Here is a 24,786-nt window from a genome sequence, read left to right as displayed (position 1 = left end):
CCCCTGCTTCCTCTAGGAGTAGCCTACCTTTTGGACATTTAGGTCTCTGCTTTTAGGGCTTTGCAGTTCTCTAGGAGCCCACACATGTGCCATAATTGCTGCCTCAGCCCTGGAGGCCCCATTTCCACCTTCCCTCACAGGGAGCTCGCCCCCACAACCACCCACCATTCGTAGGCTGCCTGGCTCTCTTGTTAATCTCTTTGTTAGATTGAGGTTTTTATTTTTTCCTTCTTCCTTTTGCTCTTGCTGAAAATCAGCTCGGGAAGAGCGATTGTACTCAGGGCTGGCTAATGGCTTGGAGCCGCTCCAAGCTGCCGGATGCGTTGGCTTTTACTTGTGGGTGGCCGTCGACAAGCGTGATGTCTGCTCTCTGTGACTCTCAAGGGTCCCCTCTTCTTGCAGGCTTGGCTGTTCACACTTGGCTGGCCTGCCTCGTTGTCTGGAATCACAGTTTTTACTGCACACCCTGGAGCCAGTCTGGTTGCCTCGACAGGGCTCAGATTTTCACAGAACCAAAGCCCCCTCAGCCTGCAGGCCCATTGGCTCATTTGGTTTCGTTGCCTCTTGTTTTGTGCTATTTCCTTTTGGATTCAACACTGTTGCAGGGTGTGTAGGGCTCACACATCTGGAGATGGGGTGGCTTGGGAGAATTCTCACGTTGTTAGAAATGTGTGTGTGTTGGGAGAGGGATGCTATCTGCTGAGACTCCTCAGCATTCTAACATTTCTTCTGAGTCTCTCCGTCTACCGTGGAGGGTGGGGTTGAATTTTCAGCGTGACCTCTTATTAGTGCTGCAATGAGGCTTCAGTTGTATCCCGAGTTCCGGTTTCTTCATCTATAAAATGGGGATAAGAATGTCTCCATTGGGGGCTGACATAAAGATTAAATGGGAAGTTCCCTGAAACACCTCACAGTGCCAACTCAATAAGTGGAAATTCTAAAGAATAGTCAAGTATCAGCGTTTCGCTTTCAACATAGTAGGAATGTCGCCCTTTCCTGAGCCCCCGAGTAAGTAAGGTAATTCTAAGGACTCTTGGAATGGAGGACTTGAGCTCCCTTGTCCTTTGATTAAATCCCCTGACTTTCTCCTAAGGAAAGTGAGCTGGTTTTTGCATTTTCTTCAGGATCCAGTTGTGATAAACTGGGGACAAAACGTCACCTTCCTTGACCACCATCCAGGTGCACTGCAGACATAATTCAACTCCAGCAGCTTTATCTCCTGCCCACTCTTGAAGATGGCTTTTTGCTTTCTCTTCTATTTTTCTTTATTCATAATGCCACCACCCCCCCCCCCAAAGGAAAGGGAAACTGAGGAAAAGGAAGAGGAGGCCGGGCCTGGTACCCAGCCACCGACTGCACAGGCTTTGAGGCCCCTGCTGGCTCCTCTGGGAGCAGCAGTAGTGGGCAAGCCCTGGAGAAGTGGCATGCCTGGGCCATCAAGCTCTCCACAGGATGTCGCTTGTCACTTCCCCAGGGGCCCGCGCCTCCTGGCTGATGGTCTTCTGAGCAGAGCCTCCTGCTGCGGCAGAAGAGCCAGACGCTGGGGCGTGGCCAGTGTTCATGGAAGCCGAGTCTGGCCAGCACCCCCTGCCCCCCGCCCCACCCCCAGTGTTCCCAGGTAGGGGTTAGAATGGACCTCTGCTCCGTGCTGAGTGGACACCATCAGCCTGTGTGGAGAGCGTGGCTCACAGCTTGCCCTGTTCCTCTGAGCACTGCTTGTCTGCTGACCCTGTCCAGGGGCCGAGGGAGAGCCAGTGTGCAGTGAAAACTGCCTCTCGTCTCCCTTTGCGCTGCTGCGGCTCCCGTCCTCATCCCCGTGTGTCTCACAATTAGCATTTCTGATGTTTCCAAGTGAATACGGACAGATGTTCGCCCAGGTGCTGCACTCTTCGCTGGGTAAACAGTGGAGTTTGCATGCCTGTGCGTGTGTACGTGTGTGTGTGAAGTGCAGGGCCTTTGAGATGGGCATAGCCCTTACAGATGTTTTCTTCAAAGCATCTGAAGCGCTTTGCACACGGTAGGTGCTCAACAAATACTTTGTGACACGTGCTTGGTGGGAGTGCGAGCCTTTTGTTTCCTAATGAACCCAGGAGTGACACAGGAGCAGGAAGTACAATTGCAAGTTGAACCTTGAAATTCACGGACTGGAGAAGGGAGAAATCCGGTTCTGCCTCACCAGGAAATTACCTGCGGGCATCTGGCAAACCACTTGTTCTCTCTCTGCTTTGGCAAAAGGGGCGGAGGTCCGCAGTAGTGCCAAGACACGCCAATGTGGGGAGGAGGATTAGACAATGGAAATGACCTCGGTGGCTCCTGGCAAGTTAACTGCCCTATAAATTTGAGCTCAGCCATGGCTCCCCTGGGAAGAGGAACTTGCGTTGTACCCCTGCAGAATGTCTGTAGATGGGGTTACAGTGTTAACCAACACTGACCACCTTGGCTGCGTGTTTCTGATTGGTGCACCTGGTCAAAAGGCTCCAGTTAGAACCCAGTGGTTCAAGTTCAATCTCCTTAACATTGTTTATGGCTCACCGGCTGCTCCTTCTTGCAGACGCGGTGAGGGGACGGAGAACACCCCTGGCCACTCCCTTGCTCTGTGACCTTGGGCAAATCACTCAGCCTCTCTGGGCCTTTGTTCCCCCCTCTGTAAGCTGGAGTTGAGAATAGTCTCTGGTTCATAGGGCATTTTGACCCTTAGAACTCTGTCTGGTGTTAAGTGCTGAGTGGGAGGTGTTGTTCTTGTTTTCATTCCCAGGGCATCAGCCTTGTCTCTGGCTGTTTAAGCTTCAGGATTCCTGAACTCTCGGATTTCCCAGACCTGCCCAGTTGTTTGCTTCTCTGTGCTTTCTGCATGATCTTTCCCTTTTCAAGAATGTGCGCCCACCCCACGCCCATCCACCATGTGACACCTCTTCATCCTTGGTCCTTCAAAAGCCAGAGCAGACATTGCCCCTGAATCCCTCGCTGCCTCTGCCCACCAGCCCCGGTGGAGGGTAGCTGTTGTAACATCATTTTCTAGGCTGTTAGAATGAACAAATGACTCTGATGCACCCGAATGACATGCCTTCTTTCGCCTCCTGAGAGTGAACTCCATGAGGGCAACATTCACGGCTTTACTTTTTCAAATCTGATGCCTTGCATAGTGCCTGCGGTATACAGTAGGTGCTCAATAAATGCCTCCTCAAGTTAAACCATGTTTATTTGCATCTGGAAGGTCAGCTTTTGTAAACTTCACCCTTCCTTTTCCTCCCCCAAATTGCCACCTGATTTCTTAAGATTACTAGAGAGTTGCTCTCAAGGTCATGTGTGCGGCCTCAGGAATGCAAGGTTCCCGTGGAGCCAGTGTGTGGGGTGGGTACCTGGAGCAGTAATCACTACCCTCCATCACCAGGGGCTGCTCATTTTCCCAGCCCCTCCTGGGAGCCTGTTGTTTCCAATCTTTGCACCCCTCCACCCCCCACCTTTCCTTTCATCTCCTCTGTTTAATAGCTACAGCCCTCAACTTTCTAGCCAGTTCAGGCCGTCTTGTGTATCTACAGGGAACCCCTGTCAGCTGGCCAGAAACAAAGTTGGAGGTGGTACCAGGCATTATCCTGGCCACTTCCCAACCAGAGCTCCTCCTTCTAGAACAGTGCTTGACCCGTGGTACCGGTCTGGGTGAGCCTTTCGTTTTTCCTTTCCGCCTCTGGCCTAAGCCTTTGGCCGGACGGGTTTTGGGCTTGGTGCCAGTGATTCAACTGGGAGGGCTCTGTGCCAATTCTTGTCTCTCTGGAGGTCAGTGCATTGGCGGGGGACTCTGGCTGGGTTTGCAGCCTTGACTCACGTGCGTGGGTAACGTGGGTTTACCTCCCACACCATCTTGCAGTCAGTCTTCAGCAAGAGAAGGCCTGAACAGGGGGACATGTGCACTCTGCTTTCTTTCAGCAAAGTGTTTCTTGCCCAATTTTTGTCTGGGGGCTTTGCAGAGCCAGCGGCACAGAAGCAAGTGTGTGTGGCGACACTGCGCCTGGAAAACTCATCAGTGTCGCTCTGGTTTATTTTCCTCTTCAAGCTTTTTCCCATGGAGTGAGGCTTTCAGTGACAAGTGGCGAACGGTTGGGCGATTGCTCATTGTCATTCTGGTGGGCACTGGTTTCCGGAGGTCTCCTAGTGCTTTGTGGGTATTGGCATTTGTTTCTGTGATGCCCAGAGCACAGTTGGCACCAGTCCCAGTTAATGGATGAAGAAACTGAGGCTGGGGGATTAGATCGAGGATGGGGGAGGGGCACCGCTGGGAGTGAACTTGGGTGTCCCGGGCTACCTTTTGTCTTGAAGACGATGTGTAGGGGTGTGTGTGTGTGTGTGTGTGTGTGTGTGTGTGTGTGAGGATGCATGAGGTTGTGTACACGTAAGAGAATGAAAAGGAGTGAGGATCACATGGGGGTAGGGTCCGCAGTATAAACCTTCCCGGAACAGTCACTGCCTTGCATTCTTTCTGATAAGAGCTGCCGCCCCCAAGGAGCTCACAGGCCTTTTATTCAAAGCCACCTCTTGCCCCAAGCCCCAAAAGAAGGCCCCCATGGTTTTCCCAGCCCAGCAGACCCTGCACTTGCGGGATGGGGGTGGGTCACAGAAGCCGTCCCCGCTGCCCGTTCTTTCCCTCTCCTCCCTGGTGCAGCTTTATGGCCGGCATATGGAAACTGTTTCTATTTACCCAGCACCACCAGGATGCTGCAGCACGCTGTGCTCCAGCGAACGGAAACCTTGGATTCCCCGCAGGGCCGTTTCAGAGGCGGCATGCAAAGCAGCCAGCTGTTTTGCAGGGAACGTCTGGGCCCTGTTACATCAGCGTGGAGGAAGCGTTACCATCTGTGCAAACAGGTCATCCTGGTTTGTCTGCCTGTGCTCTGGATGGGGAGCTGCTCTCCTACTTTGAGGCAGACTTTCTGTTATTGTTTTGTATTCTCGTGCCTGTCAGTTCAGGGCTTTCTTTCAGTTCCTTCTTTTCCTTGCCAGTGATTTTAGTTCACCTCCTCCTGGGCTGATAGCCATGATTCAGGGAGGGTAGTTAAAGGGTAGGTGTTGCATAAATCTTTGGTGGCTAAGGTCTGCGGGCCTGAAAAGGCTCCGGACTGGTTTGCACATGCGTGCTCTCTGCCCGGGGCATCAGAAGTGCAGAACAAGACGTTTCCCTGTGGGGAACTTCCCCCAGGGGCGCAGAGTGGGGTCTCCCTGGTTGCCAAGAATGTTCCGGGTCAGCTTGCTCTGGCCCTTTTGAAACCTCCTGTGAGTGGAGAAGCTGGCTTTCTATGAGGGCCTGGAAAACGGCTTCTCCCACCCTCCTGCCTGCTGCAGCCCAGTTGCCTCCTGGGAAGGCGGAAATGCCGAGGCGAGGGCCAGCCGTCATCTTCCTGGAAGAGGCAGCGGAGGGCCAGCTCTCCGACATCCCCGTGCTGAGGTCATCTGGTCCCCTCCAGCCGGGCGCTTGTGGTATGCCTCCACCTGGCCTTTCCAGCTTTCCTGGAAGAACCCACCCTGCCCCAGGCGAGGGTGGTGCTAAGGCCGGTGTTGTGTGTGTTGATTCTTACTTGATCTCTCATAATCCCCAGTGTGAGGGCCGGTCTGCACATAGGAGGGGGCTGGGCCTGTGGTGCTGTGAGGAGAGCCCATCTGACTGCTTTGGTGGCCTGCACTCTGAGAAGGGGACGCTCCTAAAGATGTGGGCACCAGTCATTTACCTGGGGACCTTTTCTCCCAGAAAGTGCAGATTGGGCCCAGGTGGGCAGGAGTAGGCCAGGGCAGGGCAGCAGGTCACTAGGGCAGCCACCAGATTCAGAGGCTCCCCAGGCAGATGACCCAGAGCAGACCCAGTGGGTCTCAGTGGGGACATGGGGACAGACCATCCCCTGGGACTTCGTGCCCAGTGACCAGTCAGGGCAGTGGGGAGTCCCTGCACAGCCTCTCACCTGTTTTGAGAGAGTTCATTCTGAGGAAGCCCATGGGGTCTGTGCCCCTGGACACCACTCCATCCGCCTGGGCCGCTCACCTCTGACGGGCCCCCTCCCACCTCCACCTTCTCTTTTGCAGACTGTAATTGTCCTTTCCCTCTGGGAGGCTGCTGAGTCTGAGCCTTCCTTATACGACAGTAAAGCCCCTGGGAGTTGGAGCGCGTCCATCACCTCTCTGGCCACTTCTCCAACCCAGGACGGTGGAAACAGGGTTGGAGCAGAGCAAACGGGCAGGGAATTAGGACCCACGCAGCACCCCAGCCCCACCTCTTGCAATGCTCTCAAAGCCTTTCTGGACTTGGCTGCAGCCCCTGCAAATGAAAGGAATGAATGAAAGGAATGGGAAGGACCTTGGCTCTCTGCCTCCCATTCTCGCCCTTTCTGTAATCCCTAAATGAGCCGCTCCGACCTGGTGGGAAGGGGGCGCTTTGAAATCACCTGTGGCTTTCTTGAAAAGCCCCTCAGTGGCCTCGTGAGCTAGAGCCTTTCAGCCGGCTCCTCACAGAAGAGCCACAAACAAGCTGTCGGGTTTTGCCTTTTGGGACCTCGTATGCAAGCCAAGGTAGCAAGTACAAGGTTGAATAGTTAGAAGCAAGGAACAAAGTCCACCCTGGAGGAGAGAATTCTCCATTCTCCCCCTCAGCTGTTCGTATCATATTTTTTCTTTCTTTTCTTTCTAAGGCTCTGCCCTGAATTCCTCTTAAACAAAAGGTCCCTCTTCAGTAAATCCTTAAAATAATTATCTTTAGGAAACACTGAGAGGTTATGTCACACCCCTTCTTAGGGCCGATGGGTGCTGTCCCCCCCACCCCCACTGCACTATGCATGGAGTCTCCCCTCCAGGCCTTGCAACCACTCCTGCTGCTCTGGCCTCCATGGTTGTGCTTCTGGGAACTTCGGGGCAAGACCTTCCCTTTCACTTGCATTCAGATGTTTATTGAGCACTTGTTACGCCATGCGTCATGCCCCACACTGTTCTGGGCTCTAGGGACACCTCGGTGAAGAAGACAGATGTCCTGCTCTGTCAGTCCCCGGTGGAGCTGGCATTCCAGGCACAGAAGCAGGCACTCAGCAGGCCCACAAGTAAATAAATGCCAGGAGGAAGGACAGAGCTGTGACTTCCCAGGGAGGGAGCCGAAGGCAGCGTCTGAGATGCAGAGGTTTGGGTGGCGAGGGAGACGGGAGGAGGCCGGCCAGGTCAAGGTCTGGGGGAGGGCGGAGGGAAAGGCGCTAACGTTCTCTGCCATCTGTGCCAGCTCGTCGCCGCCCACCCCGACGGCATGCTTATTTATTTTACCTAGGACTGCAGTGTCTCGGTGTGTGACGGTGGCAGAGGAGGGGGCGCGGGCACAGGAGGTCGCTGCACCGTCCAGCTGCCTGCCCGTGGCGGCTCCTACTTCCCAGTCACATTGTGGCTCCATAGGAACAGAACGAGGAATGTGGTTTGACCTTCTCTGTCTGCCTGGGGCTCAGTTCTTTCAGGATGGGCACTGGCATCAGAGTGGGGACATGTTGGCGCTGGGTAGAGAAGGGCCAGCGTGACCAAGTGCGAGTTGCAACCAGATGTCCCACCTGCTACTTGTAGCTCCATGTTAGCGATGGAGCCGCTGCTCTAGTTTTGGTCCTTTCAACACTCCCCTGTCACCCCTTTGGGGTTTCCCCTTCTTGAGAGGCCTGTAGACTCCCGAATTGAACAGCCAGCCTGGACTGTTCCCCCAGCCCTGCCTCTCGTTCGCTGCCCGGCCTCAGGGAGGTCCTTAGCCTTGCTGCACCTACTTTCCTCGAGTCTGAAGTGGGAAGAGTAATATTACCTTCTTCATAGATCGTTGTGAGAATTAAGTAGGCTGAGGGGTATAAAGCACGTAGATATGTATCATTTATTGCTGTATAACTAGCCACCCCATCGTAGTGCTTAGGACACACGATATCTTGTACTTGGCTCAGGAGTCTAGTTGGGTGGGGCTGGGGGGGGCAGCGTCTCTGCTCCCTCAGTGTCAGCCTGAGGCCTGGACACTTGATGGCCTGGAGCATATGTGTTTGAGATGACTCATTCACTGACGGACAAGTTGGTACTGGCTGTCGGCTGGCAGCTCAGCGGGGCGGTGGCTGAGGGGCCCTGATTCTTCTCATGGGCTTCTCAGCATGGTGGCTGGGTTCCAAGAGGAAGAGGTGGAAGCATTTTTATGCCCCAGCCTTTGAAGGCATAAGCATTACATCCTCGTCCTGTCAGTCAAAGCACTCGCGAAGGCTCACCTTGTTTCGAGAAGAGACACAGTCTCCACCTTGTTGAAGGGAAGGGAAGTAGAGAGTCCTTCAGCAGCTTGCAGGACGAGAGACAATGCTGTCGCTCTCTTTGGGAAATAAAATCTGCCACAGAATAGGTTTGAAACGTGATTCTTTATCCTTCCTAGAAGTGGGTCAGTTAAGAGTGTGGGTTATGGGGAACCAAATTTGCATCTTCGATGCTCTTCTCCCCAATAAATTAACTGCTGAGAGTCTTTTGCTGGTGCCATTGCTGACCACACATCAGGAGAGACCCTTGAGGGTTGTGACAAACCCAACCTGAATAGGCTTAAATATAAAAGGATCTTTCTGGGCTTAGAGTTTGGAAACGCTAAGAAGTAGCTGTCCGGCATAGTTCCATCCCAAGGTTGCAGCTCAGGTTACCTCTCTCGCTGTGTTGTTCTCCGTTGGCGTCCTCCGGCAGGCTGTCCCCACGTGGTGGCAGAGGCCACCGCCAGCAGCAACAGGGAGAGAGCCCGTCCTTCCTAACTGGCCCAGGAAAAGTCCCAATTTCAGCCTCATTGGCCGTGCTTGGGTCAGCATCCAGGCCTGAACCCATCCCTGTTCAGGGGAGACGAGGGCCTCTAATTGCACCTGGGTCACCTGCCTGCCTTGGGGATTGGAGTCAGCCAGAGCCAAAGAATGTTCTCCAAAGTCTGATGGGGCAGTGAAGAAAAGGGCGTGGGTAACAGCAGGCCAAAGCAGCAGAAGCTCCTGCACCAAGCAACAGGTCCGAGTCGTCTTTGTTTTTGACTAAGTAGACTATGAACGTGATTCCAAGTCAAAAGTAAACCAAACGATCACTCCCCGTGAGTGACATTTCTACCCTGTTCCCTGCCCCTCTTGTAGGCACCCAATTTCATTGAGTTCTGATATATCTTTCCGTTTCTTTTTGTAAAGATAATTAGGTAGCTGTCTGTTTTCTTGTTGCTTCCCTGTTTTTACACAAAAGATAGCATATTGTGTGTGCTCTTTTGCACTGGCTTTTTTCATTTAACAAGAGAAAGAACACTATTTTTAACTAGCCATCTGAGCTCTAGCTGTCTTAGTACACGGGATGGTGCATTGACTTGTAGATAATGGGGTGTACGTATGAGCACATGGGGCGACTACCGGCCTTTTCTTTTGGCCAATGGTGTCTTTATGCTCTTGAGCCTGGGTTGTAAGTGAATCTTTCTCCTCTTCCAATGTAGATGGAGGCAGCTATGGCGTCCACGACTCCCCGGCCCCCAGTCTGAGCTCAGAGGGCGAGAGTTTCCCCTCGAGCCCCACCGGACACAACTGGGAGATGAATTATCAAGAGGCAGCCATCTACCTCCAGGTGAGTGTCTCCCGGTCAGGACCTGGCCCTTCTCGGTGCCTGTTGGTGGAGTAGGGTAGCCGGGGGGCTCTACTGGAGGCCCTGACATTCAGTTCTGGCTTCCATGCTCTGTGTGTGAGCTTCTCACCTGTACGAGGGGGAGAGCCAACCATACCAGAAGGGCGATGCACATGGGCTTGTCATGTGACCCGCAGTTTGTGGTGCCACGTGAGCTGAGGTTTCCTGAGTCTGTCCACACTGCCTTCCCTTCCTCACTCTGTCTTCTCAGAGGCTCCCCAAGAGGCCCGTTCCCTTCTCAGAGGCGCCCCAAGAGTCCCAGGGGGGACTTCTTTTGTATATACTTACTACTATAGTAGGGGTTTTCGGACCTAGTGTGGGGAACTCAGAGATCTTTGTTTTTTTCCTGTTTAACCGACAGCTGCTTTCATGCTTGCTATTCCATGCTTTTGTTAAAATAATACTCTTTTATGAAAGTAATACATGCTCATTGCAATAAGTTTAGGTACAAAGAGGATGTGAAAAAAAACTTGCGCCTAAGGCAGGCACTGTCAACATTATTTATTTTAAGAATAGCACACAGGTTGTACGTGTTTTGTAAGATAATTTTAAAGTCGTGTGGTATCTGCAATTGGATAGTCTGCCCTTTTTAAAAACTAACATATAGCATACGTAAGCTTTTTCTCTCATGTTTTAATTTTTATCAACAAATTGTAATAGAACTTGGTACCAGGCAAATCTATCCTAATTCACTTAACTATCCCGACAAGGTTGGATATTTTCATTTTTATATTTCCCTTAGGTATTTCCCTATTATAAATTATAATCCGAGGACAATCTATACATACAGCTGTTTCTCTTTCTTTCTTTAAATATCTAGGATTATTTTATTAGGAAAGACTCTAAGAAGCAGAATTACTGGGCAGAAGGAATCAACATTTTCTAGGGCCCTGGCTGTATAGTATTGAATATGCTCCAAAGAGGATTTTGCCTGGTAGCGGCCAGGGTCACTGTCCACGGCCTTGTCACCTAATCTTGTCACTCCAAGGTTTCAGTTTCTGGTGACATCACCAGAAAGGGTTTGGGTGAGGAAATGGGATTTTTCTCAAATTCATTTGAGTGATAACTTTCCCTAATATTTTTCCTTGGAAGCAGCTGCCCGTTGTAAGTACTTGTTTTATTTTTTTTAAAGACCTAATTAAAACCAGGTATTTATTTGATGGCCGCCCCATTGTCTTTATGTCTCTGTGTTTTAGGCAGTGTCACATAGAGTCGTGCTCTTCAGCAGGTGCCTTTGGATTCAGGATAAGGCAATGGAGCTGTTTTTGTGACATTTTAGCAAGGCCAGCTGTGCCTATTGATGATGTGGCGGGGTCACCCTCTCCCCGTCCCCTTCTCTGAGGTTGAACAGGTACAAATCAAGAGACTGGCATGGGTCAGAACCCAGAATTAGAAAGGCCTGGGGGACTTCAGAAAACCTGATAATTCCTTCTTTCCTTAAGCAGATGGGATTATGAGTAATAAAAATATCTACCTTTATGTGGGCTCTTGCTAATCTTTCTAACAACCCCGAGAAGCAGTTTGATCACCTCTCACTTTTGCAGACTAACAACTAAGACTCCCAGGGGCTAATTGAGTCCAAAGCCACCCAGCCAGTAAGGTGTAGAGTGTGGATTTAAACAGGATCCATCTAGCGTCCAAATGATGTTCTTTCTTCTACACATTGTTGCCTCATTTCTATACCTGACCACATGTATCCACTTGAAAATGGGCCGTGTGCTTGTGGCAAAGGAAGTTACAGAAAAGCAGCTGTAATCTATAATTTTTGTATAACGTTTATGTGTATACATACATGCACACACACACAAACACATATAGGTGTATATGTGTATACATAGCAACACATATCTGTGTATGTGTATGTATTTGCACAGATACCCATTCACATCTGGAAAGTTGTTTCTCAGTATTAAAGGTGATTGCTTTTGGCTGATGGCTTTTTACACCCTTATATTCCTGTGTAGTATTTGAATATTTTACCAAAAATGCATCATTTAAAAATGAGCAGTAGTTTGTAGCTGTTTTGGGGGTGGGTGTTTTTGCTGTCAGATGGTTTTTCTTTTCCTGCTTTGCAGCTGAGCTGCTGCACGGGGTCACCAGTGCACTTGGGTAATTGGCCCCTTGCTGTTTTGAGGATACCTGGTCCCTTCTCTTCCTAAATTTTACCTGTTAACTCACTTGCCCTCGGGAGCCATGGGCTCAGCTGTCCTACCTCCTCCGAGACAATTCTTACTTTCTGTGTGGACTTCTGCCCCAGGGAGCAGAGAGTGAAGGCCTGGAACCCATGTACAGCTGGCCTGCCTTCCTATTTTTCCTAATCTGGTTTGTGACCAGCCGCCAGGAAACAATGCCAGTGTTCTCCTTGGGGTCTGGATCAGAATCCAGTGACACGGTCCTATTTTACTCTCTTCTTGGTGGAGACCCCCTCTTCTCTCTCCTCTGTAGCAATTCCAAGTCTTGGAGTTAAAATCAAGCCCTCCATGTCCGTGGTTTCCTCTAGTCAGACCTTCATTCCCACCTATGGATGGGAAGAAATAACCAAAGAATTGCATTTTTTAGTAATCCGAGCCAGAAGCTTCCCAGGCCACCCTGTGTGTACCCTTGGCAGCTGCAGCGGTGGTAAAACCCACAGCCCTGCACACATCACAGGAACTATGAGTGAGGCTTGCCCTCTGGTTGACTGCCGGCATGTTTGTTCCCTTTGTGGGGCCTGCCCCTGTCAAGTCTGTGGTTTATCTTTATGTTTTTGGTAATAACGGTAGTGACGTATCCAGCTTCAGGGAAGTGACTTGCTCAGAATTATCCTGCAAACCACAGCCAAGGTCAGAGCTCCCCGCCTCCCAGCTGCTGGACAGCCCAGGGCTGGTCTGTGGCCTGGAGACGTGATCTCTTACAGGACCGTTTCCTCCTACCAAACATCTATGAAACACCTACTGTGTTTGTGCACCAGGCACCGTGCCAGGCGAGGACTGTCTCCCTCGCCCTCCCATCTCTCTGCAGTGGGCTTGGTGAGCTAAGCCGCCGTGGACTGCCACGGGAGCCCAGCAGACTGGAACTCTTTCCAGGGCGCCATGCTCCACGTCTGGGCCCAGAGACGCTTCGTCCCGTTAGCCTGCTCTGCCCCTTCCCTGGAGTAAGCGTTTGTGAGGGGGGCGAAAGTGGCCTCCTCTCAGAACAACAGTTGAATAGTTGGAATAGGTGTAGGTCTGACTGTGTCTCAAGACAGCCGGAATGCTTTCAGAGGGCTCTGGGGCGGGGGCTAGGTTTACGTTCTGGCTTTGCCACTTTCCTCCTCTCGCACATGCAGCCCGTGGAAACGTCTGTTCTGAGGGTCAGTGCTGGGAGTGAATGTGGCAGGCTCAACTCAGCAGTCTTGACGTCCGGGGCCAGTTAAGTCTTTGTTGTGATGGGCTGTCCTGTGCCTTGTGGGCTCTTTAGCAGCATCCCTGGAATCTGCCCACAAGATGCCAACAGCATGCCCTAGATGTGACAACCTCCCCTGTCCCCAGGCTGGATGGGGAGGGTGGGGGACAACATTGCCCCCAGTTGAGAAACACTGAAGCCAAGGTGATGCCTGCAAACCAGGTAAGCCAAGTAAGTGCTCACTAAGTGTCAGGCGCCCCACGGGGTCCCCATGTGACGAAGCTGATGAGGAGGGATGCCCCTTACTTCTCCCCATGCTTCCCCCCAAGAAGGCCGCCCCTAACACAGATGGTCAGCAATAGCCTCAGGGCGACGTCCGCTGGTATTTCCAAGTGGACCATCCCGGGCTCTGCAGTGTATTTTCTACATCATAGCAGGAGGCCAGTAGTAGTCAGAGCAAGGACGCTGGAATCAGACAGCGTAGCTCTCGAAGCTCAGGCACTAAGCCCCCTCCCTGTGCTTTGATGTTCTCAGCTCTGTCCAATGGAATAATAACAGAGCCGGCCTGAAAGGGACGTTGTGAGGATGGAGGCCCAGGGCTCAGGCCAGGGGCCGAACACGGCACTCGCTCGGGGCTGGCTGCTGTTACTACTGAGACGCAGGAGTCCAGAGCGGGGCCCGTCATTTTGCAGGAAACTAGGTGGAAATAGCACCGTGAATTGGGAAGTAGGCTACGGGGACGCATGAGTGCAGTGGGAGTGTAGGAAAGGTACCCCCTGGCTTCTTTTTTCCCTCTCAACGTTGCTATAACGTAATAATAATAGCTGATATCTGTGGGGAGCTTACTGTGTGTCAGGCACCGTCCTCAGTGTCTTACAGGGGCCCTATGAGGAAGGACTAGGGTTTTCCTGTTGATAGCTGAAGAAGGCGGAGGAACTTTCGGGAGGCGTGGGGAAGGCAGGAGGCATCCGAGCTTGTGTACCCCAGATGCCCCCGGCTCTTTACATTCCGCAGACACTTCCGAGAGTGAGAATTTGGCCTCCACAGGGACCAGATGCCCCCGCATCTCTTTACTTTCTCTCTGACTCTGTGTTCTTTGATTCCTCCAAGGGGTTTTAGGAAGGCAGCCAATCTTTCGAGCCCCGTCAGCAGGTAAGAGTGAGACTTGACTGGTGCACAGAACGGTGAAGATAATACTTTCGATTTTCCACCATCTTCCGTCTCTGGCCCAAATCCCTTCTGACCTACCGAGGGCCTCCCTTTCTCCCCGGCCCACGGACGCCACCGTCTGGGAGGCTCGCTCGCCCACCTGGCTCTTGTTTCTTCAGGAAGGCGAGAATAACGACAAGTTCTTCACCCACCCCAAGAACGCTGTCGCGCTGGCGGCCTACCTCTTCGTCCACAACCACCTCTTCTACCTGATGGAGCTGTTCACGGCCCTGCTCCTGCTGCTGCTGTCCCTGTGTGAGGCCCCCGCTGTCCCCGCACTCCGGCTTGGCATCTACGTGAGTGTCCAGGTTGCTGGGGGCAAGTGCCATCAACCGTCTCTCAGGCTCACTCAGGCCTGAAAGGGAACATTCTGGAAGGGCACACACTGCAAATGGATTTAAAACAGAGAGGCCCTGGGAGGTCATCGAGGCCTTGGGAGCAGCAGGGACCCACTCCACAGGCCTTGCCTGGGGTCCACTGTGGAGTGAATGCACTTTCCCTAGTCTCGCTGGGACTCTTTTCACTCAGGAATGCCAGGGAGGGCGCCACCTGATTGTGTCACTTACAACCAGTGGCCACACCTGTGCTCCAGGTGACTAGTAGTCCCACCCACTGTCTCCAACCTCAGGGGCAAAGGCACTTGGGAGTGACTGCCAGTGGGGAGGATGGGGCTGGTGATGCCGCATCTCCACACCCTTTGCTGACAGGTGCACGCGACCTTGGAGCTGCTCGCCCTGATGGTGGTTGTCTTTGAACTCTGTATGAAGTTGCGCTGGCTGGGCCTCCACACCTTCATCCGGCACAGACGGACCATGGTCAAGGTGATGTGTCTATCTCCACACAGCATTTTCTCCCATGTCCCCTTCAAGCTTTGTCTTGAGTTCAATTCCAAATCCCCCCGGGGGCCTAGTCCTGCGCTCAGAAGGGTAACTCCTGGCCCCCATCCTCGCCGTGCTTTCCAGCCTTGCACAGCCGTGTTCCAGATGTCACCGTCCTGCTGACAGTAGCTAATGTGATTTCGTATCTGTGCGTGCCAAGCACTGGCACGGCAACCTTTGCGGGAGATGTGTTACTATTCCTAGTTCACATGCAGCCAGCCAGCAGAGCGGGATCTAGATTCTAGAGAGTCAGGGTTGAAACCCAGGTCTGTCTGGCCCCCAAGCCCTCGCTGCTCAATGACCAGTATTGTACACCTTCTGTCTGTGCAGTAGAGACAGGTGTAAGTAGGAATGTGTCCAAGCGGCACTTTGCAGTGTAAAAAGCATGCACACCGGTCCAGAGAATGTGCCTGAACAACGGGAGATGGAGATGCACTGCAGACCTCAGGGTCCTTTGCGGTACAAGTCAGGGCGGGTGGCCGTGGCCGGGCAGAGTGGCGGCTCTGCTCAGTGAATACCGTCTGTCGAGCTGCTGGGAGCTTTCTCCCTCGGGTTCATTGTCCTGGGGCCACACACCTGTGCCAGCAGCCTAGGGTTCTTCTCCGGCGGCTGCTGGATGTTGGGGAAGGTATGAGAGAGCTGGAGAGAAGGGAAGGGCCTCCTGAGGCCAGAGCGGGCAGCAGCTCGCCAACCCTCAGGTCGGGGCGCTGGAGGCGCTGACGGTGCTGCCTACCTGTCCTCAGACTTCCGTGCTGGTGGTGCAGTTCATCGAGGCCATCGTGGTGTTGGTACGGCAGACGTCCCACGTGCGGGTGACCCGGGCACTGCGCTGCATTTTCCTGGTGGACTGTCGGTACTGCGGCGGCGTCCGGCGGTAAGGCCTGGGGGGGAGCCGCCCACATAGCCACCGTCCTGGCCTGGCCCGGCCCTCTGGGCCAGTGGAGCAAGACCTAGTGAGTCAAGTGATGACGAGGTCTGTCCTGCACCCTGGTAGACTCAGCACACTCACTTCCTTCGGCCACTTGACCCCCCCAGAGGAGGGCGGCCTTCCGGCTGACACTGAGGTCACCCGGTCCAGGGCTCTTGGGGCTGACTTCTCTCTCCAACACATGATCTGCCCGAACATAGCAGCAGTGGCCTAAAGCAGGCGACGTGGCTCAGTCCAGGCTGTCCCGGACCTCCCCCGAGACCCGGCCTCTGACCTCACACCAGGCCGTCAGCCTAGAGTTCAGATATCTCCATCTGGGAAATCTCTTGGCTGGGGGACTGCTGATGAGAGTAGGCTAGGAATTCATTCGTGTCCATCCTCAGTACGGGGCACCCGTGTCCTAGACCTAGGTGGCCTCGACCTGTCTTGTGCATCCCACCTCTCGAGAAGCTGACCTTTGCGCCTGAGGTCGTGCCCTTGGCCTTGCGCTGGTCCCTCCCTCTCGCAGTGTCCTCACCTGCCTGGTCTCCGTAAGCAGGAGGCGGCAGCGGCTTTGTGTGCCAGCTTCCTCCCTCCACCCCCTCGAGTAGGAAGTCTCCTAGGACAACACAGCGTCTGACGTCACAAGCCAGGGCGCAGTGGGGTGTAGTGTTCTATGCGCCAGGAGCACCAGGCCCCCGTCTGGACACGCGTGTGCCCCGCGGAGGCCCCCAGGCTGCCCCGCACGCCTCACCCCTCGCCCCATCTTTCCCCCCAGGAACCTGCGGCAGATCTTCCAGTCCCTGCCGCCCTTCATGGATATCCTCCTGCTGCTGCTCTTCTTCATGACCATTTTCGCCATTCTTGGTGAGTTCCCTGCACCCCGGCCCCGGGCGCTCAGGCCGAAAGCAAATGTGCAGCGGGAGAAAATTTCACTTCCACAGTGTTAGAAATTCAGAAAGGTTTTCCAAATGATGCAGACACCCGTGGACTCCCACTTAGGAAATGAAGAATCGGAAATAACAGGGAAGCCCCTTTTGGATCCTTCCACGATCTCTGTTTTTCCCCCCAGAGGTTCGCACGTCCTAAGCTTAGCACTTGTGTGCATGTCTTTTGAGTATCGCTTTATAGTGACACTTCCTTAAGCAACAGGATTATTGCTTTGAATATTAAAAAAATTTCTATCGGTGGTTAGGTATTGGGTGTCTCCCCGTCTGCAAGGTGCAACATTCTGTGTATGAAGTTTACTCATGTTGATACCTGTAGATGTTGTTCATTCATTTTCACTGGAGTGTGGTGAATATACCCAGATTTATTTATCTGTTCTGCTGGTGGGCGTTTTTCACTATCACAAATCACACTGCAGTGAACGCTCTCGTGTTTCCTGGTGTATCCATGCGTGACAGTTTCTATATGGCATTTGCCTAGGACGTGAGGGTCTGCACACGTCAGCTTCTCTAGATATAAAAACAAGATCATGGCTTTTCTAACCCCAAGGAGGCCTTGCGTCTTCAGATGAGGCCAAGTATTTATACGACACCCACATCCAGACACAGGGCGTGGACAGTGGGGACCCTGAAAATGGCAAAGAAGCCATAGGTCCCTTCTGTCATCCTGGGAAGGTGACAATGAAACCAAAGCGCCCTGACCCTCAGGCCACCTCCCAGGCCCTTGTCTGAGCTGTTGGCTCCCTCTTCCTCTTCCCCTGGCCCCCATGCCCCCAGTCTTTAGAACTTCCTTTGTGCTCGAGGGGGCTGACTTCCCCTGAGGGCAGAGTTTCTCCCTTTTCCCACTCAGGATTTCAAGGACTCGGGGGAAAAGCTCATCCCGAGAGGGAGGAAATGAGTGGTTTTCCCCTCCCAGGACCCCTGGCTGCAGGGGAGCAGTGGGGCCCCTTTGGCATTGTTACTTGGCTGTTGTGTTTTCAGAACCAAAGGTTGTAAACCCGCAGTCTGGATTCCAAATTAGGCCTGTGGATGAATTGGTTTGGTCTGAAAATGTTGAGCCAGCATTTTAAAATTGGATTTTTACACAAAGATACAGATGCCCAGCCCTTTTAAATAAGAGACGATGATCCTGGGGCCCCATTTCCAAACAGCTGCATTTATCCAGTGCCCGGCAGCCCCTGCTCCCTTTAGACAGAGCACACAGGTGCCACAGCCCCCCAGCCGCCACCACTCCCTCGCTCCACTGCTCTCATTTACATTTTTTGAACGAATCCTTTTGACATCTGGGTTTAGGACCTCTGCTCTAACCCCCTTTTCAATGTTTCCCACCACCTTTAGGTTTCTACTTGTTCTCCCCGAACCCTTCAGACCCCGTAAGTAATCGCTATGTTTTATCTGTTTCTTCCTTTATGTGAGGCCTTCCCCCTCAGAGAAGGTGGCTGGACTGACCCCTAGGCACATTAGGAAGGTGCTCTACCTGGTTTCTCATCACAGCTTATGGCCCCTGAAAATCGCCATGACCCAGACTTGAGCCATTTCCTCCCCTGAGCGCTGAGGGGATCCCCTTTCCCGTCCTGAGACGCATGTTTCTAGGATCAGAGTTGGAACATGGGAACATTTTGGAGGAGCAGTGGAGGAGAGCCAAGTTAATTGTGCAAATGTGCGATCCTCTAAGAGAAAGTCAGTTGTCTGCTTCTGCCAAAAGCATGGAGTTCAGGAAGGTGGAAGAATCCGTACTCCACGTTTGCTCATCCCTCTGCCATCCCTCAGGGACTCCTTGGGAGGAGGCAGAGTTGGTGGGGTGGGGAGAGGGAAGGACAGAGTGCTCCAGGTGGCCCGCTGCAGCCAGTTCCTGGCTGCTGTGTGCTCTCCGGCTGGTGCCAACGTGTTCCTCTGCCTCCTTCCCTGGACAGTACTTCAGCACCCTGGAGAGCAGCATTGTCAGTCTGTTCGTCCTTCTGACCACGGCCAAGTGAGTTTGGGCTCTGCTCTGGCTCCTCCTGCCCTCTGCCAGTGCCCAGGGTCTTGTCCTCTTCTCAGCCCAGAATATGCCACATCTCAGCCCAGACAGGCGCTCGGGGCACTGTGAGGGGTGGGAGCGGCCTGGTGAGCTCAGAGCCCATGGACCGAGAGCAGGGGAAGGCGGGATGGGACTGGGAAGGCAGAAAAGGAGGTGTCCTTAGAGAAGACGGAGGCAGGCAGCCACGGGGCCCTGTGGGTAATCGTCTGCCAATGCAGTTTCCCAGACGTGATGATGCCCTCCTACTCCCGGAACCCCTGGTCCTGCGTCTTCTTCATCGTGTACCTCTCCATCGAGCTGTACTTCATCATGAACCTGGTGAGTGGCCGTGTCCTCCAGTCCCTGGAGTGGACTATCTAGCCCACGCTGTGCTGGGCACCATGGGAATGGAGAAATAGGAAGTGCCATTGACTGGGGAGGGGGCTCCCAGGTTGTAGTCATGTGCAGTGTGGCTGGGGGCGCCCTGTTGGGACTTTGGTTGTTAGCGGTAGCGGCAGTAGTAGCACTGCTGCTGCAAACAGGGCTAGAGTATAAGGCAAGGCTTCCCTAGGACCTTCTCATTCTCACACCAAAAGTGTAATCACCATAAAAGCTGGCACTTAGGAAGCCTTCGCTAGGCACCATGCAAAGTGCCTTGTATAAGGATTAAATGATTTAACACAAAAACCCTGGAGGTCCGTTATGATTCTCATTTTGTAGATGAGGGAACTGAGGGTCACAGGGATAGAATGACTTGCCCACGGAGTGGCCAGCTTGGAGTAGCCAGGCAAGCCGGTCCGTTCTCAGAGCCCTGCTCTTAACCACTCATCTGCTGCACCCACGTGCCAGAATGTCTTGTGTATTTCCACCCCATTTCTCACGAACCATCAGAAAATCCACACTCCGTTAAGGGGAACATGAAGTCCCCACGTACACGGGGAACTTTGCAGGTGTTTCTCGGAGGCTTAGCTGGCCACCAGGAGTGTTCTTGCCATCAGCCGATCGCCTCCAAGACAAGGCTGTCAGACCGGTGCCAAGAGCACACGTCGTCAGCACCAGAATTATCCGGGAGAGGCTCTTATCAAGTCTTGCATTTATTTTTATACTTCCGAAGAGCCTTCTCACACCAGTCACCACAGCCAGGCCCAGTATAGAAATGGGAAACATTTTCTCTGGAGTGGACATGTGAGATCTAAAAATTTGAAATCTTGGAAAATATTTTTGTAATTTCTCAAAACCAAAAAGAAATATTGTTGGGTATCTCTTCATACACATTACAGTTCTTATATACTGTTGTTCATTTAGAATCATAACAATATATGATGTGTATTGATTTGTTTTAATTAGTAACTGTAGAGCTAAGAATTAGAGTAAGATTTAGAGCTGTGAAAATTCAGGGCAAGGGTCTGCAAAGTGCAGCCTCCTGACCAAAGCTAGCCCACTTGCCTGGGTTTGTCGATAAAGTTTTATTGGCATACAGCCACGCCCATTTGTTTATACATCCTCTCTGGCTGGTTTCATGCTATAATTGCAGGGTTGAGTGGTTTCGACAGAGACCATCTGGCCTTGAGAGCCTAAAATAGTTGCTATCTGCCTCTTTACAGAAAAAGTTTGCTTGATCTAAAGGAAAAAAATAAATGGGGGCCAATTTGAAGGGGGGAGGTAGAAAGGACAAGAGAGTTTCCCTGCAAATATTTTTGGGAAAAAAAAAAAGTGCTTCCTAAAAGTCTCCTTTCCAATTCTGCTCCTGCCCTCCCATCGCCCCCTGGTAAGCAGGCTGTGTTGTTAGTATGCCAACTTTGGAATTAGGCAGTTCCAGAATGTTGTGCCCTCGAGGTCAGGCCTCCACCTTCCCCTGATTTCTGGGGACCCTGAGTGATGCTGTGACTCGCCGGGACAGGGAACACGGGGCCTGGGGAGGGCACGTCCTGCACAGGGATGTTCCTTCCTGCTCCGAGGCTGGGAGGGCCCGGGAGGGACACAGCCGCCCCTGCCATCGTACTGGCTGAACTGGGCATAGAACCCAGCAGACTCCTGGCTGCTTCCTTCTCCTCTTATAAAACGGCCCAGCGTGGGACAAGCTGTCAGTGGAGAAGAAGAACCTGGGGGAAATGTAAGAACAGTGTCTTCAAGGATCTGAAGGAGAAAATTTACAAATGAATTTGCAACGAAGGGCCTTCCTCGACTGAGACTTAGAGACAAACTTCTGCATCACCAGGGGCAGGCAGGACAGTCTCCCCAAGCCCCCTTCTGGGGCTGTGTGTGGAAGAGCACTCTCTGGAGGCAGAGGACGCACTCGGATCCCTTGATGTCCCGCCATGCAGGGCAGACGGGTCTCTATGCTCTTCCCTCACAGCTTCTGGCTGTCGTGTTTGACACCTTCAATGACATTGAGAAACGCAAGTTCAAGTCTTTGCTGTTGCATAAGCGCACCGCCATCCAGCACGCCTACGGTCTGCTCATCAGCCAGCGGGTAGGGAGGAGTGGGGGCTGGGCCCGGAGGGGTTGGTCCCTGCTCCCCCTCCCTTGCCTTGGCAGTCCCTAAACCTGGCAGGGCCAGCAGCTTTAGAAAACCCTTTGGAAGAACAGGAAAGAGCAGGGTGCCCTGGGACCCTATGCTCTTCTGGGCACCCCGAGTGGCTGCCCTCAAGGGAAAGGGGCAGTCTGGGCTCTGTATTTTCCTGTGTTGACATTGCCACCCTCCCTGTCCCCTAGAGGCCTGCCGGCATCTCCTACAGGCAGTTTGAAGGGCTGATGCGTTTTTACAAGCCCCGGATGAGTGCCAGGGAGCGCTATCTTACTTTCAAGGCCTTGAATCAGAGTAACACACCTCTGCTCAGGTAAGAGCACAGGCCAGGTCGGGGCAATGTAGCCCAACAAAGCATTCACGAGGGGGAGCTGGGGCGTGTGAATGTACCGGGAGGTGGGCAGGCAAAGAGGATCGTTAGAGACTTCAGTTTTCTTCGAGATTCTTAAACATGTAGACTATGTTCGTCAGGATTCTTTCTGCAAGTGACTAAAATCCAACCCAAATCCACTTCAAGCTGCCTTGACAAACAGGAATGTGTTGGATCATGAAATGGGCTGGCCCTCGAGCCATGAGTGAGGTGGTGCAGTTGCATGTGAGCAGTTCCACAGAAGGGACACACACACACACACACACACACACACACACACACACACCTGGCACAGCCTCAGACAACTGGCCCTGAGACCTCCATGGGCTGTCTCGCTCTCCTGGACTGCTGATGACCAAAACCGTTCTTTTCGATTTGAAAAGAATCAGGCCAGCTGTCGAGCCGAGCGAGCGAGCTCTTTTGGGGCTGAACTCTCAGTCCCAGTTGTTTTGTTACGTCCTCTGCTAACGGAGGCTCAGTGCATCCATGGAAGGGTTATAGTATCCAGGGCAAGAGAAGCTGTCACTCATGTAGACTAAGTGGATTAAGTATCCCTCGTACCTGGAGGAGGGAGGAGATCAAAATGCCTGCAGGTCAGGGTCCCCTGGGCACCGAGGTGCTGGGGCTGCCCGATGTTCCCCCGTCCTCTCCCACCTTCACCCCTTAAATGTGACCACAGGCAGGCGTGTGAGAATACTGACGCTCAGTGGGAGCGTTCTGATTTTTTTGCCTTTCCATGTTGCTATGACAGCCTGAAGGACTTTTATGATATCTACGAAGTCGCCGCCTTGAAGTGGAAGGTGAGAGCTTGTGTGACACCAGAGGGAGCAGGCAGATGGCTCCACGGGGGAATGCAGCCAAGAGGCACCCGGGTCCAGCTCTTGCCCAGCTGGACTGCCCGGCTCTGGGCTTGGCATCGTGCAGGGACACCAGGCGGCCCCAGCCCCCACCTCTGCCCGTACACACGCAATGTAGTGTCTTGCTCAAGAGCATCGAATCTGAGACCCCATTAGTCACCGTGTGACATTAGGCCAGTTATCAAACATTTCCTAGGCTTGTCTCACCTTGGAAATGGGCTAACAATAATCCCGACCTATAGAGTTGTTTTCGAGATTATATAAAAATAAAGGACGTGCATGGCCCATTTAAATGCTCAGTGAGCGCTGGCTGGCTTTGTTGTCACTTAGATCCCTGAGTGTTTGTGTTGGGGACAAGGTAGCTGGGCAAGCAGGGAAAGAAAGTGGCATCCTGGCCCCCGGGCTAGGTTCTGGTCACTGGTCCTAACACCCTCTCTCCCATGGCCCTGTTTCCTGGTCAGGCAAAGAGAAATAGAGAGCACTGGTTTGATGAGCTTCCCAGGACAGCGTTCCTTATCTTCAAAGGTAAGGTTCACCCGAATATGGCGTCTCGACAGCTAGGGACAGATGGGAGTTTCCAGATCACAGATGAGCATTGGAAGAGCATGCTCAGAGGGTGTGTGTGTGCGTGTGTCTGAATGTCTGCGTGTGTGAAACAGAGAGAGAGATTGCTCATCAGGGAAATAAGTGTTGGACTAGGAAGGAAATTGGTAACTTAAAAACCAAACCGAAAGACATTTGTGGAATCTTCATTCATTAAAGAAAACTTACAAAGTCAGATAATTAGAAGAAAATGAAAATTTCCCACGCAGAGATAACCACTGTTAATTTTCTCATGTGTTTCTTTCTGATGATTATTTTCTTGAGCATTTTAAAAACAGTCATGGAATTATATTATATATTCTGTTCCGAACCTGCCTTTTATCTAAATAATAGTGTATTTTGCCCATCGTCCTGCAGCAGGATATATAGCTAGTCTACATATCCCCTGCATAGTATAAAATTCAAAATTTTTCAAACAGACCACTGTATTATTTGCCTCATATATGCCTCTTAATTTAATGCCAATTTTGAAGTTCCACATAGGGGTGTGGTTAGGTCACAGGGAGTTTCTCAAGCAAAATGCCTGAAGCCTGGGTGTGGGCCATTCTGACCAAGAATGAAGATGGTGCCTCCTATTTTGTGATTTCTCTCACCTTCGGGCTTTGGGCACAGCTGTTATTCCATCTTCTTTAGGGGGTTTTCCACTCCACTGGAATGATAGTTACTCAAGTGATCAATACATCATCCCGGGCCGAGGCCAGCAGTAATTGAGGGTTCGGCAGTGGTCAGCAAAGCTTTGTTCTGCTCTGTCCTGGCTCTGGCTTGCCCAGACCTCTCCCCAGAGCGGCTGTTGTCAGCTCAGTCTTGTGCAGGCATCTGACTGTCGCTCTTAGGACAGGCCCTTTTTTTTTCACCCCTGGGCATAAATACCCTGGTTGCTTCCATTCATGAAGTATGCGGTAAGGGAGTGTGTACTTGCATATGAAAATTGAAATGTTAACATGTCTTCTCTTCCATCAGGAATTAATATCCTTGTGAAGTCCAAAGCCTTCCAGTATTTCATGTGTAAGTACGAAATATCACAGCTCTGGGCCCCTTTCCTCCTGGGTCTCCCCTTGTTCCAGAAGGTGGAGAGGCAGGAGCTTAGTCCCGGCAAAGCATGGTTTTGACTTTTTGTTATAGACCATTCCAAGCATGTATAAAAGTAGAGATTATAACGAGCATCGATGTACCATCTCCCAGCTTCAACGGTTATCATCCGACGGCCAGGCTGTCTGTCCATCCACACCCTCCCTCCGGCTCATCATCCCCCCACTAGGCCTGGACTTTTTGGAAGCCAATTCCAGAACCACCGACTGTGCCTGGTGGATATGTCACTGAAGTCTGAACCTGTAGGTTCCTCTTCCATCGCTTGTCTCTCTCTTGCAATATTTAGTGGACGAAAACAGGATTGTCTGTCCTTCAGTCTTGTGTTTGCATTTCCTCTGTTACTCATCCCATGTAACTCGGTAGTTCCAGCTACAGCTGTGTTGTCCAGT

The 24,786-nt window shown here is 52.3% G+C and overlaps 1 protein-coding gene across 6 annotated transcripts in view; it reads left to right on the top strand.

Annotated features, from left to right (window-relative positions):
- TPCN1 (two pore segment channel 1) overlaps nt 1-24,786 on the top strand; it is a 54,329-nt gene that overhangs the window by 14,955 nt on the left and 14,588 nt on the right. For 2 of the 6 annotated variants that reach the window (XM_074321565.2, XM_074321567.2), the window contains exons 3-15: nt 9,464-9,591; nt 14,340-14,516; nt 14,928-15,041; nt 15,842-15,972; nt 16,784-16,872; nt 18,291-18,325; nt 18,866-18,924; nt 19,191-19,290; nt 21,308-21,424; nt 21,667-21,791; nt 22,600-22,648; nt 23,167-23,230; nt 24,269-24,313. In XM_074321565.2, coding sequence (XP_074177666.2) covers nt 9,464-9,591; nt 14,340-14,516; nt 14,928-15,041; nt 15,842-15,972; nt 16,784-16,872; nt 18,291-18,325; nt 18,866-18,924; nt 19,191-19,290; nt 21,308-21,424; nt 21,667-21,791; nt 22,600-22,648; nt 23,167-23,230; nt 24,269-24,313 — 1,233 coding nt within the window. Of the gene's footprint in view, nt 1-5,313; nt 5,470-9,463; nt 9,592-14,339; nt 14,517-14,927; nt 15,042-15,841; nt 15,973-16,783; nt 16,873-18,290; nt 18,326-18,865; nt 18,925-19,190; nt 19,291-21,307; nt 21,425-21,666; nt 21,792-22,527; nt 22,649-23,166; nt 23,231-24,268; nt 24,314-24,786 lie in introns of those variants that run through there. The other 4 variants (XM_088800999.1, XM_088801001.1, XM_088801000.1 and 1 more) reach the window with 3 other exon arrangements.

Source organism: Rhinolophus sinicus, chromosome 9, assembly GCF_057876585.1.
Source record: "Rhinolophus sinicus isolate RSI-liver-muscle chromosome 9, RSI-T2T, whole genome shotgun sequence".
In the NCBI taxonomy this organism is placed as follows: Eukaryota; Metazoa; Chordata; class Mammalia; order Chiroptera; family Rhinolophidae; genus Rhinolophus; species Rhinolophus sinicus.
This window is presented reverse-complemented; position numbering and strand designations above follow the sequence as displayed.